The sequence below is a fragment of the Ananas comosus genome, linkage group 23, assembly GCF_001540865.1.
Source record: "Ananas comosus cultivar F153 linkage group 23, ASM154086v1, whole genome shotgun sequence".
NCBI classification, from domain to species: Eukaryota; Viridiplantae; Streptophyta; class Magnoliopsida; order Poales; family Bromeliaceae; genus Ananas; species Ananas comosus.
In genome coordinates this window covers 6,954,878-6,968,891 of record NC_033643.1, presented here as the reverse complement: position 1 = coordinate 6,968,891, position 14,014 = coordinate 6,954,878, and the positions used below count along the sequence as shown (strand labels likewise).

General features: G+C 43.7%; 1 protein-coding gene across 6 annotated transcripts in view; it reads right to left on the bottom strand.

The window, feature by feature from the left end:
* LOC109727920 (ATP-dependent DNA helicase Q-like SIM) overlaps positions 1 to 14,014 on the bottom strand; it is a 31,007-nt gene that overhangs the window by 11,784 nt on the left and 5,209 nt on the right. For all 6 annotated transcript variants that reach the window (XM_020258132.1, XM_020258136.1, XM_020258133.1 and 3 more), the window contains 3 exons: positions 13,022 to 13,418; positions 490 to 683; positions 177 to 233 (listed from right to left, as the gene is read on the bottom strand). In XM_020258132.1, coding sequence (XP_020113721.1) covers positions 177 to 233; positions 490 to 683; positions 13,022 to 13,418 — 648 coding nt within the window. The remainder of the gene's footprint in view (positions 1 to 176; positions 234 to 489; positions 684 to 13,021; positions 13,419 to 14,014) is intronic.

The window sequence follows — 14,014 nt, the reverse complement described above, 5'->3', positions numbered from 1 at the left end:
TCATCCCAGGCCATCTAGAAAAACGTGTAAAAAAAATTATCTCCTAATGAAGATTCTACAAAAGAATACCTCTTAACTGGGGGATAAGAACAAGAATGAGAATCTCCAATTATTTTTGCTGGACGCATTTAAACATGCAGTAATAAATATTTATAAAAGCAGTCAAATTTCAATACCTCTAGAGCATTGTGGTGGAAGTCATGATGGACCCGTCTCAATTGTGCTTTTGGTAACTGTAAATGTGAAACATTAGCTAACAACATATATACCTCGGACACAAAAATTTTAGCAAACAGAAAAAAAAAAGGTTTAGGGATAGTTGTTCCACTCAAAATGGTTTCTGTAGGAAAATCCTCATCTTATCCCTGCATATCTTGGTTATCGTTCATCATTATATTATCCCTCTAATGACTACCAAAGTCCTAAAACACAAATCCAAATGTATGAAAAACTTCTAGCTTCTAAACCTTGTCTTAAAGTAGCAGATACCTTTGCATGATACGCAGCAGCTCTCACACCTGATCTGCATAGATACTCGGCTACTGCCAAGGTTTCTCTTCTGGTAGGCACATATATAATTGTAGGACCTTGCTCTAAAGAATAGGGCAAACCAGATGGCTTAGATTCCCCACAAAGCCGTGAACTCTCAGCTGGAGGAAGTTCGACAAACTCTCCACATAAAACTACAAAATAAATTTTTCCACATTCAGCAAAATTATCAAGTTAGGGCATAACAAAAATAAGTAGAAAAGCTCATATTGAAATGCACACAGGAGTTGTTAATCAACTAGACATCATAGTAACATTCACTGCTTTCTACAAAAAAAATTGCAAAGTCACGCGAGGCGCAAAAGCCAACCAAACGCTCGCCCAGATCTGCCACAGACTTAGGAGACGCAACCCCTATGCCCGCGAAGCATCAGTTTAAGCACCTGCATTTATCGTAAAGAATGTACTAAAACCCAAGATTTCATATTTCTTGTTCGAAGGCATTTGACAGTTTACAAAGTGTGTCAAAGTTCTACAACATCTAGAAACTATCATTTGCTAATAAATTACAATTTTCTCTCCTTTCCAAAATATTACAATATTACGATTTCAAGTACAAAATACATAACTATCTAAAGGAGGCTATCCTGAACACAACCTCACTCCGTGTCGCGCACCGTCCCGCCTGACGCATCTGAAATACAATCAACAACGAGAATGGGAAACCAGACCGGTGGGTACAGTACGCTACCGAAGGCAAGCCATCCTAACCGATTAACAAAGTAATACAACAATAACAATAAGGTGGGCACAAAGAGAAATGGTTAGCAACAAATAATAACAAGATATCATACCAATACCGCAAATCGATACCCCACCACAGTGGCAATCATCAATTATCAAGATAGAAGCGATGCGTAGCTATCCTTCGAACAACTTGGTGACTCGTCAAGCACTGTCTCAAGACGACGGCCCCTTCTAGGAAAACCCTGAGTAATGCCGAATGCCTATCTCTACATGAATCAAGTACACCTATTAACAGGGAACCCAGGCAACTCACAACCCTTGGCAATGCCCAACGCTTATCTTTATGTCACGTTCCGGAACCGATACCAATTTGGGCCGGCTAGGACACGTCGAACAGACGCCGAACGGACAGAGTTTCCCCTGTCCGCCCAAGGCTCATCACTTGTACATTTTCAAATAGAGAAAAGCACTAGCGGAAACAAACACAAACGGCTTACACGAGGGTAAGCAAATAGCCAAGAGTGAAAGAAAGGGACTAAACATCTACACAAGTTCTATGATTCGCTTTAGATCATATACATGTATCCATTTCATCCAACTTGTACATTCATAGAGTCTTTACATTTCATTACTTCACGTGCATCATTTCTTTTTACATCACATTGCCTCAAAATAAAACTTTACATTCTTTACTTTACATTAACCATCTTCACGTACAAAAGATGACAATAGGATAGCTACTAACAAAATATGAAATAACCCAACTCTGGTGGCCTCTGACTATGGTGCGATACCTTAACCACGGTCGCTCGCCGGCTCGCTCAGTCCCGGCTCTGTGGAATGGTGGGGTGAGAACTACAACAAAGTTCTCAGTGGGTTCGGCCCCAATCTCACCGACTTTCCCACTATGACTAACTCAGGCATAATAGAAGGATAAGCAGAATAGTAATCAAACTATGATCATGATGCTAATATGCCTGAACAATAAAGCAAGAAATATGCTCAACGTAAATCATGCAAGTATGCAAGTCCTTTGTTCCTTACTCTTTATTCTTTAATCTTTGTTCTTTGTTCTTTAATCTCATGGCTAACCCGGGGGTTTCGCCACATTAACTTGCCCACATTAAGTCCATCATCGCGGGCCCTCAGCTGCCTCCCGCTAAGACCGTCCTCGGATTGACTCCAACCCGTGATGCAAAACTCCGGAGCGCATCGCTCGAGGGAAAGCTACCGCCCTCGAGCACGAAACTCATAGCAAGTATGATCGATCCTTAACTCTAAGGATATATAGTTCAATCATTGTCTTTACACTAACTCTAGTGTTCTTTACATTACTTTATTTTGCTAACTCTAGCAATCATTGTTCTTTAACTTTACTCGTTCATTATTACCACTTTCATTTTCTTTACTTGTCTCTAATCATTATCATTGTTCTTTGCGTCACATTTTTCTTTGATGCCACACACACTAACTCTAGTGTCATATTACTTTACATTGTCGGATGCCACTCGATCTATGTTTTATTGTGTCACTTTGTTCTTTCATCTCATTGGGCGCTCACATTATATCTCATGCATACATATAGGGTTGAATAGGTTCTCAAACATTTCGAATAGCACGTGTACTCACATCATGCAACATTCACATATATAACATCACATCTACCCTATAATGCATGCAACAACTTAAATATATGCTCAATTGAATGACACATTAGGCATAGGGGGAATTCCAACAAGTTTGGTTAGCACCACCCACCTCGTAGGCATACTAGGATGCTATAATGATTTTTCTCGAAATTTTTAGACTCCTCGCTCGTCACCTGCGGGAAAACGAAGCCAAATTAGGCCATTTTTGCTCATATCATTACATAGACTTTTCGTTTCGGCGAACCGAGCGCACCAAACCGTTCGTTTGGTCCCCAATTAGATTTCTAGAGGGTTAATTCCACTTTGAAATCTTTCCGAGCAAAAGCCTCAAATTTGGGTGCCCTAGCTCCATAGCATATATCAAACCCTAGGTTTTGATCTCAACAAGAAGCAAAAGATAGCTCCAAACACTCTAGGGATCTCATGAAAACCATCCTTAGGGAAATCGAAACCCTAGCTTAAGTTCTACCATGAGAGGAGATGAAAGCTTACCTTGTAAGCTCTCCTTTGTTGCTCCAAAGGGGAAGAAGAGGAAGTAGCTCTACTCCTTAACTTCTTCTTCACCTTCTACTCTTTCTCCATCTTCTTCTTTTCCCTTTCCTTCCTTTCTTCTTTCTCTTCTTCTTTGTCTTCTCCTCCTTATGTCTAGAGAGAGAAAGAGAGAGAAGAGTGTGAGAGGGTGAGAGAAATGAGCGGAAGGGCCCTCTCAGCCCTAAACATAACCCACTTGATGCAAAAATGCAAATAGACCCCTCAACTTTCAATATATGACACTGCTCGGACTGGGCAGATCGCGGGCTCGGGGACCGATCTCCCCGAAAGGGACCGGTCCCAAAGAGCTCTCCCCGCGGGCAGCCAGGGCCCCCGCGCAATGCAACCGGTCTCCCCCAGAGGGACCGGTCTCTCGGGGACCGGTCTCTCCCCGCAAGGACCAGTTTCCGAGAGCTGGTTTTCTGGGACTTAGCCGATTTTTCAGCTTTCTCAGTTCTCATGCGTTCGGGGACCGGTCTCTTCCTTTAGGACCGGTCCCCGAGAGCTCAAAACCTACAGAATGCAGATTTTTTTGATTCCTTTAGCTCTTGAAGACCTCCCACAATGCACTTTTACTCATTTTAACACCTTCGGACTTTCCGAAGTGTACCAACCTCGCACTTTGGTCACTTTGACTAAAGTTCGGTATTTACTTTCCGAATTTTCGGTAGATTACATTCTCCACCCTTTAAAATAATTTCGTCCGCGAAATTACGCATACCTTAACTTATCGACTCAAATAAATGCGGATACTCTTTTCGCATTGACTCCTCGAGCTCCCAAGTGGCTTCTCGCACAGCATGGTTGCTCCATTGGACTTTCACATATGGAATTCTGCGACTCCGCAGCTTTCTTTCTTCTCAATCGAGGATGCACACTGGGTACTCCTCATAAGACATCTTTACGTAGCTCTACGGGCTTGTACTCTAATACATGTGTCGAGTTTCGAATGTACTTTCGAAGATTTGACACATGGAAAACATTGTGAACTCCCGCGAGTCTCGGTGGTAGTGCGAGCTTGTACGCTACCGCACCCACACGTTCTAGTATCTCAAATGGTCCGACGTATCGGAGGCTTAGTTTCCCGCGAACCCCAAAACGTTTCACTCCACGCATCGGCGACACCCTTAAGAATACGCGGTCTCCAACCGCGAACTCTAAATCTTTTCTTCGCTTATCGGCGTAACTTTTCTGTCGAGATTGCGCAGCCGCTAACCGTTGACGGGCAAGACGAACCTTTTCTTCTGCCTCCCGCACTACATCCGGGCCAAGAGCCGTTCTCTCGCCCACGTCGCTCCAATGAATAGGAGAACGACACTTTCGTGTCCATATAGTGCCTCAAATGGCGCCATCGCTATGCTCTCTTGATAACTGTTATTATACGCAAATTCCGCCATTGGCAAGAAATCATGCCATCCTCCTTTATAATCTAGTACACACGCTCGAAGTAAATCCTCAAGGATCTGGATCGTCCGCTCCGACTGTCCATCAGTCTGAGGATGAAACGCCGTACTGAAGTCGAGCCGTGTGCCCAATGCATCTCGCAAGCTCTTCCAGAAGTGAGACGTTAACCTCGGGTCGCGATCCGATACAATCGATACCGGGACCCCATGAAGTCTCACAACCTCGTCAAGATAAACCTGAGCCAACTAGTGTCCCGACCACGTAGTGTGTATCGGCAAAAAGTGTGCCGATTTTGTCAATCGGTCCACTATCACCCATATCGTGTCGTGTCCGCCTTGAGATCAAGGCAAACCGGTAATGAAGTCGATCGCTATATCTTCCCATTTCCAAACGAGTATTGATAGACTTTGTAGCTTTTCCGCCGGAAATCGGTACTTCGCTTTAACTTGCTGGCACGTAAGGCACTACGCCACGAATTCCCCAATATCTTTCTTCATGCCGGGCCACCAATAGTAATCTTTCAAGTCTTAGTACATCTTAGTGCCGCCCGGGTGTATGCTATAAAGGGATTGGTGTGCTTCTTGCATAACCGCCCTTCGTAACTCATCATCTTTAGGCACACTCCAACGATTTCTAAATCGTAGTGCGCCCTCGGCTCCAATACCAAAGTCTTCGGCATTGCCACTTTTAACTTCATCTCGAACCTTTTGGAGATAAGGGTCCGACGCTTGAAGCTCTTTAATCCTCTCGAATAGGGTCGGTTGCACGATCAATGCGGCAAGAATAGCCGGCACTCCCGGCGCTACCACTTCCAACCCAAGACGTTGCATTTCCTTGTGCAATAGCGGCTGAGGCGTAATTGCCGTTGCTAAATTATCCGCCGACTTTCTGCTTAGAGCGTCGGCAACAACATTAGCCTTTCCGGGGTGATATAGTATAGTCACATCGTAGTCCTTCAACAACTCCAACCACCGCCGCTGCCGCATGTTCAATTCCTTCTGAGTGAACAAGTATTTTAAACTTTTGTGATCTGTGTAGATCTCACAATGCTCACCATATAAGTAATCCCTCCAAAGCTTTAGCGCGAAGATCACCGCGGCTAACTCAAGGTCGTGAATCGGGTAGTTCTTCTCGTAGCTCTTCAATTGGCGCGATGCATAAGCAATGACTCACCCATTCTGCATTAGTACACACCCGAGACCAACATAAGAGGCATCACTATACACTACAAAGGTCTCCCCCGGAGTCGGCAAGGCAAGCACCGGGGTCGACGTCAATCTGTTCTTTAGCTCTGCGAAGCTCCGATCGCAATCGTCGCTCCAAACATACTTTACTCATTTATGGATAAGGCGCGTTAGTGGAGTAGTTATTTTAGCGAACCCCTCCACAAACCGCCGGTAATAGCCCGCAAGTCCGAGAAAACTGCGGACCTCCGCTACACTTGTCGAGCGAGGCCAATCCTTGATCGCCTCCACTTTCTTCGGGTCTACTGACACTCCGTCGCCCGATACCACATGACCCAAAAATGTGACCTCCTTTAGCCAAAAGTCACACTTTTTCAACTTAGCATAGAGCTTCTCTTGTCGGAATATTTGTAGCACAGCTCTCAAATGCTCCTCATGCTCTTCCTCACTCTTCGAATAAACCAATACGTCGTCTATAAACACCACGACGCATCGATCCAACAACGGCCTGAAGACTCGATTCATCAAGTCCATGAACGCTGCCGGGGCATTAGTAAGCCCAAACGGCATTACCGTAAACTCATAATGGCCATACGGCGTACGGTACGCCGTTTTGTGCACATCTTTCGGCCTAATCTTTAATTGATGATACCCCGACTGGAGATCAATCTTTGAATACACCTTTGACCCTTGCAGTTGATCGAATAGATCGTCAATCCTTAGCAACGGGTACTTGTTCTTGATCGTTACTTTGTTCAACTCGCGATAGTCTACGCAGAGTCGAAGTGTGCCATCCTTTTTCTTCACAAATAGTACCGGAGCTCCCCACGGTGACACACTCGGCCTCACGAAGCCCTTATCGAGCAAGTCTTGCAACTGGGCTTTTAGTTCCACCAACTCCACCGACGCCATTCTATACATAGCCTTCGAAACTGGTTCCGCCCCGGGAATCAAGTCAATGACAAACTCGACCTCCCGGTACGGTGGCAATCCCGGTAACTCCGCCCGAAATACGTCCGGAAACTCACAAGCGATCTTTATACTCTCAAGTCCTAGGTGCTCCATCCGGCCATCAACCATGGTTGCCAAATAGGCCTTATACCCTCCTTTGATCATCTTCTTCGCCCTCACCGATGATATAGTCGCCGCGAAGCGCTTACTTTTGCACGCTTGGTACGCCAATTCTTCTTGATTAGGCTCACGTAAAGTGATAACCTTGCTTTTACAATCTATGACCGCATAATACTTAGAGAGCCAATTGGTCCCCAAGATAACATCGTAGCCCCACATCCGGTCTAGCACTAGCAAGTCTATCGGCATAATCCATTTGCCAATTTGCACCGAAACCTCCAAACACTCCTCGTGCACTCTGAACGAATGTTCCGGTGCATTGACCCACCAATAGTCATAACTATGCACTATTTCGATACCATGAGTTTTTGCAAAAGATGCGCCAATGAATGAATGAGATGCACCAGTATCGAATAAAGCTCTAGCTCTAGTGCCTTTAATCACAACTATACCTGCCACGACATCGTCGGATGCTGCAGGCTGCTCCTCCACCTAAGCGGCAAAGACTCGGCCGCTAGGCGCTCTCGATCCCTCCGGCTGACACGGTGACGATGCGCGCCCAGCCGACATCGCTGGTGGCAACCCCGCAACCTGTCTCGAGGTAGTCGGTGCTGATGCCGCCGTCGGCGCAGACAACGTCCAGCTCGGGCACTCCCGGATAAGATGTCCCGGTTGGCCATATTTAAAACACTTGCCGTCGCGCTGCGAGCAAGTCGACACTCGGTGCTCTCTGCCACAAATGACGCACCGAGATGGTCTCCAGTTCCTTAACTACTGTCGGGGATACCGAGCGGGTTTCTTAGCATTCGACCGGCCCCGGCACCGCCTGTCGTTCGCTTCTTGCCTTTATCCTTCGTCTCGGCCATAGCCCTCCCGTTTCTCTCGAACGTGGGCGGTACCGTGCTCCGCCCATAAGGCTCGATCAAAGACCTCCGCAAAGGTCGTAAGCTTTAAGATCTGCACCTTCTCATAAATCCTTGGCTGGAATCCTCGTGAGAACCAATCAGCCCAATCCCGATCATCTCGAACAACATCGGGAACGCAGTCGATAATGTGAGAGAACTCTTGCTCATATTCCCCCACCAATCGATCACCTTGTCTTAACTTGCGAAACTTCTCTTGTAGTCTCCGCTCTACCGTATCGGGGAAGTAGTTCGTGAACACCGCTCTTTTGAACTCCTCCCAAAGCATAAGCGGAGGATCGGCAAGTCGATCCCGCTTAACCCGTTTCCACCACACCTTTGCCGCCTTCTCGAGACAATGGGTGGCGAAATACACTTTGTCCTTCTCCGAGATATTGAGGTCCTCGAAGAGCATTTCCATCGAGTCGATCCACGACTCCACAACCGTCGGCTCCACCATGCCACCTTCAAAGACAGGTGGGTTGAATTTCTGGTACTGGATACGCGCCGCCAACAGGCACTCTCGCTCTGCATCTACTACCGCACCACCGGGATTTGAAGTTCCCGATCCGGCCGGCACCGCCGTAACTGGCACAGCCGCAACCGGCTCCGCCGCTAAACCCTCGACCGCAACAGGGGGCGCAGGAGGTCCGGCGCCCGCCTGCGTCACCGCCGCCTGTTGTCACTCAATAGCCTCTTGGAGCCTTTGGATCTGCTCCCCTTGGCTTCGCACAGACTCCGCTTGTTGCCGCACTACTCCAATAAGCACAGCCATTTGCTCCCTAAGCTCTCCGTCGACACTCGCTCCGGATCGCTCAGGCTCTGCACTCGGCTCCTCGAGCATTGACCTAGTTCGAGGTCCACGACGAAGCAATACTCATTAGCTATTTGACCAACATTACTTGACCATACCCAATCCGGCGAAAGCAACATGCACATTCATCCTTGCCCCCAAGCGTCATGTCGTCGGCCGCCCGACACAACACTAGAAGTAGAGGACAAATGAAAATTAAACTTAGCCTCTAATCACATTAGAGACGTCCCAACTTAACCCAATCACATGCTTTCGCTAACTTTGATCCCACGTCACTCACGTTTCCTAAATCCTTAAGGTCTGCCAATCCTATAGGTCTCTAGGTCCATTCCTATTCTTTCACTTTAGGCTCTGATACCACTCTATCTGTCACGCCCCGGAACCGATACTAATTTGGGCCGGCTCGAACACGTCGAACAGACGCCGAACGGACAGAGTTTCCCCTGTCCGCCAAAAGCTCATCAGTTGTACATTTTCAAATAAAGAAAAGCACTAGCGGAAACAAACACAAACGGCTTACACGAGAGTAAGCAATAGCCAAGAGTGAAAGAAAGGAACTAAACATCTACACAAGTTCTATGATTCGCTTTAAATCATATACATGTATCCATTTCATCCAACTTGTACATTCATAGAGTCTTTACATTTCATTACTTCACGTGCATCATTTCTTTTTACATCACATTGCCACAAAATAAAACTTTACATTCTTTACTTTACATTAACCATCTTCACATACAAAAGATGACAATAGGGTAGCTACTAAAAAAATATGAAATAACCCAACTCTGGTGGCCTCTGACTATGGTGCGATACCTTTACCACAGTCGCTCGCCGGCTCGCTCGATCCCGGCTCTGTGGAATGGTGGGGTGAGAACTACAACAAAGTTCTCAGTGGGTTCGGCCCCAATCTCACCGACTTTAACTCAGGCATAATAGAAGGATAAGCAGAACAGTAACCAAACTATGATCATGATGCTAATATGCCTGAACAATAAAGCAAGAAACATGCTCAACGTAAATCATGCAAGTATGCAAGTCCTTTGTTCCTTACTCTTTATTCTTTAATCTTTGTTCTTTGTTCTTTAATCTCACGGCTAACCCGGGGGTTTCGCCACATTAACTTGTCCACATTAAGTCCATCATCGCGGGCCCTCAGCTCTGCCTCCCGCTAAGACCGTCCTCGGGTTGACTCCAACCCGTGATGCAAAATTCAGGAGCGCATCGCTCGAGGGGGAGCTACCGCCCTCGAGCACGGAACTCATAGCATGTATGATCGATCCTTAACTCTAAGGATATATAGTTCAATCATTGTCTTTACACTAACTCTAGTGTTCTTTACATCACTTTATTTTGCTAACTCTAGCAATCATTGTTCTTTAACTTTACTCGTTCATTATGTCACTTTCATTTTCTTTACTTGTCTCTAATCATTATCATTGTTCTTTGCGTCACATTTCTCTTTGATGCCACACACACTAACTCTAGTGTCATATTACTTAACATTGTCGGATTCCACTCAATCTATGTTTTATTGTGTCACTTTGTTCTTTCATCTCATTGGGCGCTCACATTATATCTCATGCATACATATAGGGTTGAATAGGTTCTCAAACATTTCGAATAACACGTGTACTCACATCATGCAACATTCACATATATAACATCACATCTACCCTATAATGCATGCAACAACTTAAATATATGCTCAATTGAATGACATAAGGGGAATTCCAACAAGTTTGGTTAGCACCACCCACCTCGTAGGCGTACTAGGATGCTACAATAATTTTTCTCGGAATTTTTAGACTCCTCGCTCTCGTCACCTGCGGCAAAACGAAGCCAATTTAGGCCCTTTTTGCTCATATCATTACATAGACTTTTCGTTTCGGCGAACCGAGCGCACCAACGCGTTCGTTTGGTCCCCAATTAGGTTTCTAGAGGGTTAATTTCACTTTGAAATCCTCCCGAGCAAAAGCCCCAAATTTGGGTGCCCTAGCTCCATAGCATATATCAAACCCTAGGTTTTGATCTCAACAAGAAGCAAAAGATAGCTCCAAACACTCTAGGGATCTCATGAAAACCATCCTTAGGGAAATCGAAACCCTAGCTTAAGTTCTACCATGAGAGAAGATGAAAGCTTACCTTGTAAGCTCTCCTTTGTTGCTCCAAAGGGGAAGAAGAGGAAGTAGCTCTACTCCTTAACTTCTTCTTCACCTTCTACTCCTCCATCTTCTTCTTTTCCCTTTCCTTCCTTTCTTCTTTCTCTTCTTTCTTTTCTTCTTTGTCTTCTCCTCCTTATGTCTAGCGAGAGAAAGAGAGAGAAGAGTGTGAGAGGGTGAGAGAAATGAGGGGAAGGGCCCTCTCAGCCCTAAACATAACCCACTTGATGCAAAAATGCAAATAGGCCCCTCAACTTTCACTATATGACACTACCCGGACTGGGCAGATCACGGGCTCGGGGACCGGTCTCCCCGATAAGGGACCGGTCCCAGAGAGCTCTCCCCGCGGGCAGCCAGGGCCCCCGCGCAATGCAACCGGTCTCTCCCAAAGGGACCGGTCTCTCGAGGACCGGTCTCTCGGGGACCGGTCTCTCCCCGTAGGGACCGGTTCCCGAGAGCTGGTTTTCTGGGACTTAGCCGATTTTTCAGCTTTCTCAGTTCTCACGCGTTCGGGGACCGGTCTCTTCCTTCAAGGACCGGTCCCCTAAAGCTCAAAACCTACAGAATGCAGATTTTTTTTATTCCTTTAGCTCTCGAAGACCTCCCACAATGCACTTTTACTCATTTTAACACCTTCGGACTTTCCGAAGGGTACCAACCTCGCATTTTGGTCACTTTGACTAAAGTTCGATATTTACTTTCCGAATTTTCGGTATATTACACTCTACAAGACACTCTCATCCTATGGGACCCAGACTCTTCCTGTCCCTATGGGGCCGAAGCAGCTCATGTTGCCGGGCAACGCCAAAGACATTTCTCTAAGAGAGCCAAGCATACCTACCACTAAGTGACCTAGGCATGTACAGCAGCCACCAGCTTATGTGACGATCAAAGGAGTGTCTAATGCAACCACTATAACCAATAACTTTGATCGCTCTGGCCAATACAAGCCAGCAGAAGGAAAAACCAAAGCATGCACTAATCTTTATTCTATCAGAAAACTAAGCAAGAAAATGAACATGTTAGGCAAGCATTCCTTGAGGCACCATCAATATTTGCCAAAAAACATGTATTAGTACCATTTCTCGCCATCTCTAAGACGTAAATTCCTACATGACAAGCTAGAATACCAAATATGCCAAAACAAGGTAACCCTTACGAAATTGTAAAAACTGCATAAATTGTAAAATGTAAACGAAGAAATTGAACTTTATCAATCAATTGGTGATCAGCAAATAAATTTTGTAACTAATCCATCGAACTTCACACTATGAAATTGAGAAGACACATCACATATGTAGAATATCTCGATCAATATAGTAGTTCCTAGTATTCTGAAAACCGAACCAGCCATCGAATCGGTCAAGGGAGAGGTTCATGGGTCAGATATTCAACCGGGGTTTAACCGGGGTCGTACTATAAAATTATATAAATATAAAAATATATAAATGTAATATTTAAATATATTTATAAATATATAAAAATTGACTTATTAAATTCTTTAAATTGTACTCTTCCATATACTTAGTAAGATGAGTAGCTTTCGCTAGGTGGTTAGAGTACTAAATCTGCGCCCTGGTGGACACAGGATTGAATCCCGCCCAAGTGAAAATTATTTTACACTTTATAATGGATCGGGACCTATTTACTTGAATCAGCCGCTTCAACAATTTGTGGTTAACAGGCTGGCTCAAATGGTTCTAATCGACCGTTGGACCGGCTCCCGGTCAACCCAGTCTGACCTGCCAGTTCGGGTTGGTTTCTAAACCTTGATGATAACAAGCAATTGCTAACCGGCAAACACAATATTTCAAAAAGATGATAAAGTTAAGATTAATGTAAAATAATAATTATATGCCGGTTGCTTATCACCTTCCACTCAACAATGGTACATAATGGAAAAGTACATTAGACCTGCAATCTCCGAGCTACAAACTGCATGAAAAAGTTCAGTACGAGCAACAGAAAATCTTATTGATACTTCACTTAAAATGTAATCAGATATTGGTCAAAGAGTATACAATAAAAGCAGTTATCATATAACAATTAGAAAACATTAGCACATTACCATCTAAATCATCTATTGCATGCTGAAAGTCTAGCACATCTTCCAGGTAATCCTCTGGAAAAACAGCAGAACCACCATTAACTGAATATGTATTGTCACTGTTCTCGTCAATGTCACTGACATCAAATAATTTTGAATCACATAGTTTAGATTCTTCATCACTAGATTCAGGTTCTTCGTCACTAGATTCACAAGATTCTTCATCATCAGATTCACAAGATTCTTCATCATTAGATAGGCAATCATCTGTAGACTCAAAAGAGTAATCAAAATTTTCCCCATGATTGTTATTGTTCAGACCTCTTTGACAAGGTACCCTTCCTGCAGTGTATGTTTCTATCAGTTCACGAAAATCCTTTTCATATGATGAGATCGAAGTGGTTCTGCTATGTGTTACCTATAAATAGCAATGGAAAGAAGAGTAAGAACACACCATAATCGATAACTGATATTTTGGGTTTTAATGTCATTGTGCTGATTCCCATGTGAAAAGGACTCTCAGGCTGCGTTTGGTTCGGGTATAAATAAGAACTGCTAGTTCCAGGGATAAGTACAAGTTCAGGTATAAGCAGAACTAGACCAATTTTGCGTTTGGATAAAAATTGAGTTGTTCCTAGGAATAATGTAAATAGTGTTTGGATGGTTAGATTGGAACAAGAGGAATAAGAGTTACATATATTATGTAATTAATTAACATCAAAATATTATTTAAAAATAAATAATAAATTAATTATTAATAATTAACTATAAATAATAATAATTATTAGTAATTAATTATAAATAATAAATAATAAATTAATAATATCGATTATCTAATTAATAATAATTATTATTATTATTTTTAATAATTATTAATAAATAATAATAATTATTAATTATTCTTATTAATTAATTATAAATAATAAATTAATAATAATATCGATTATCTAATTATTAATAATAATTAATATTAATATTTATTAATAAATAATAATAATTATTATTAATTAATTA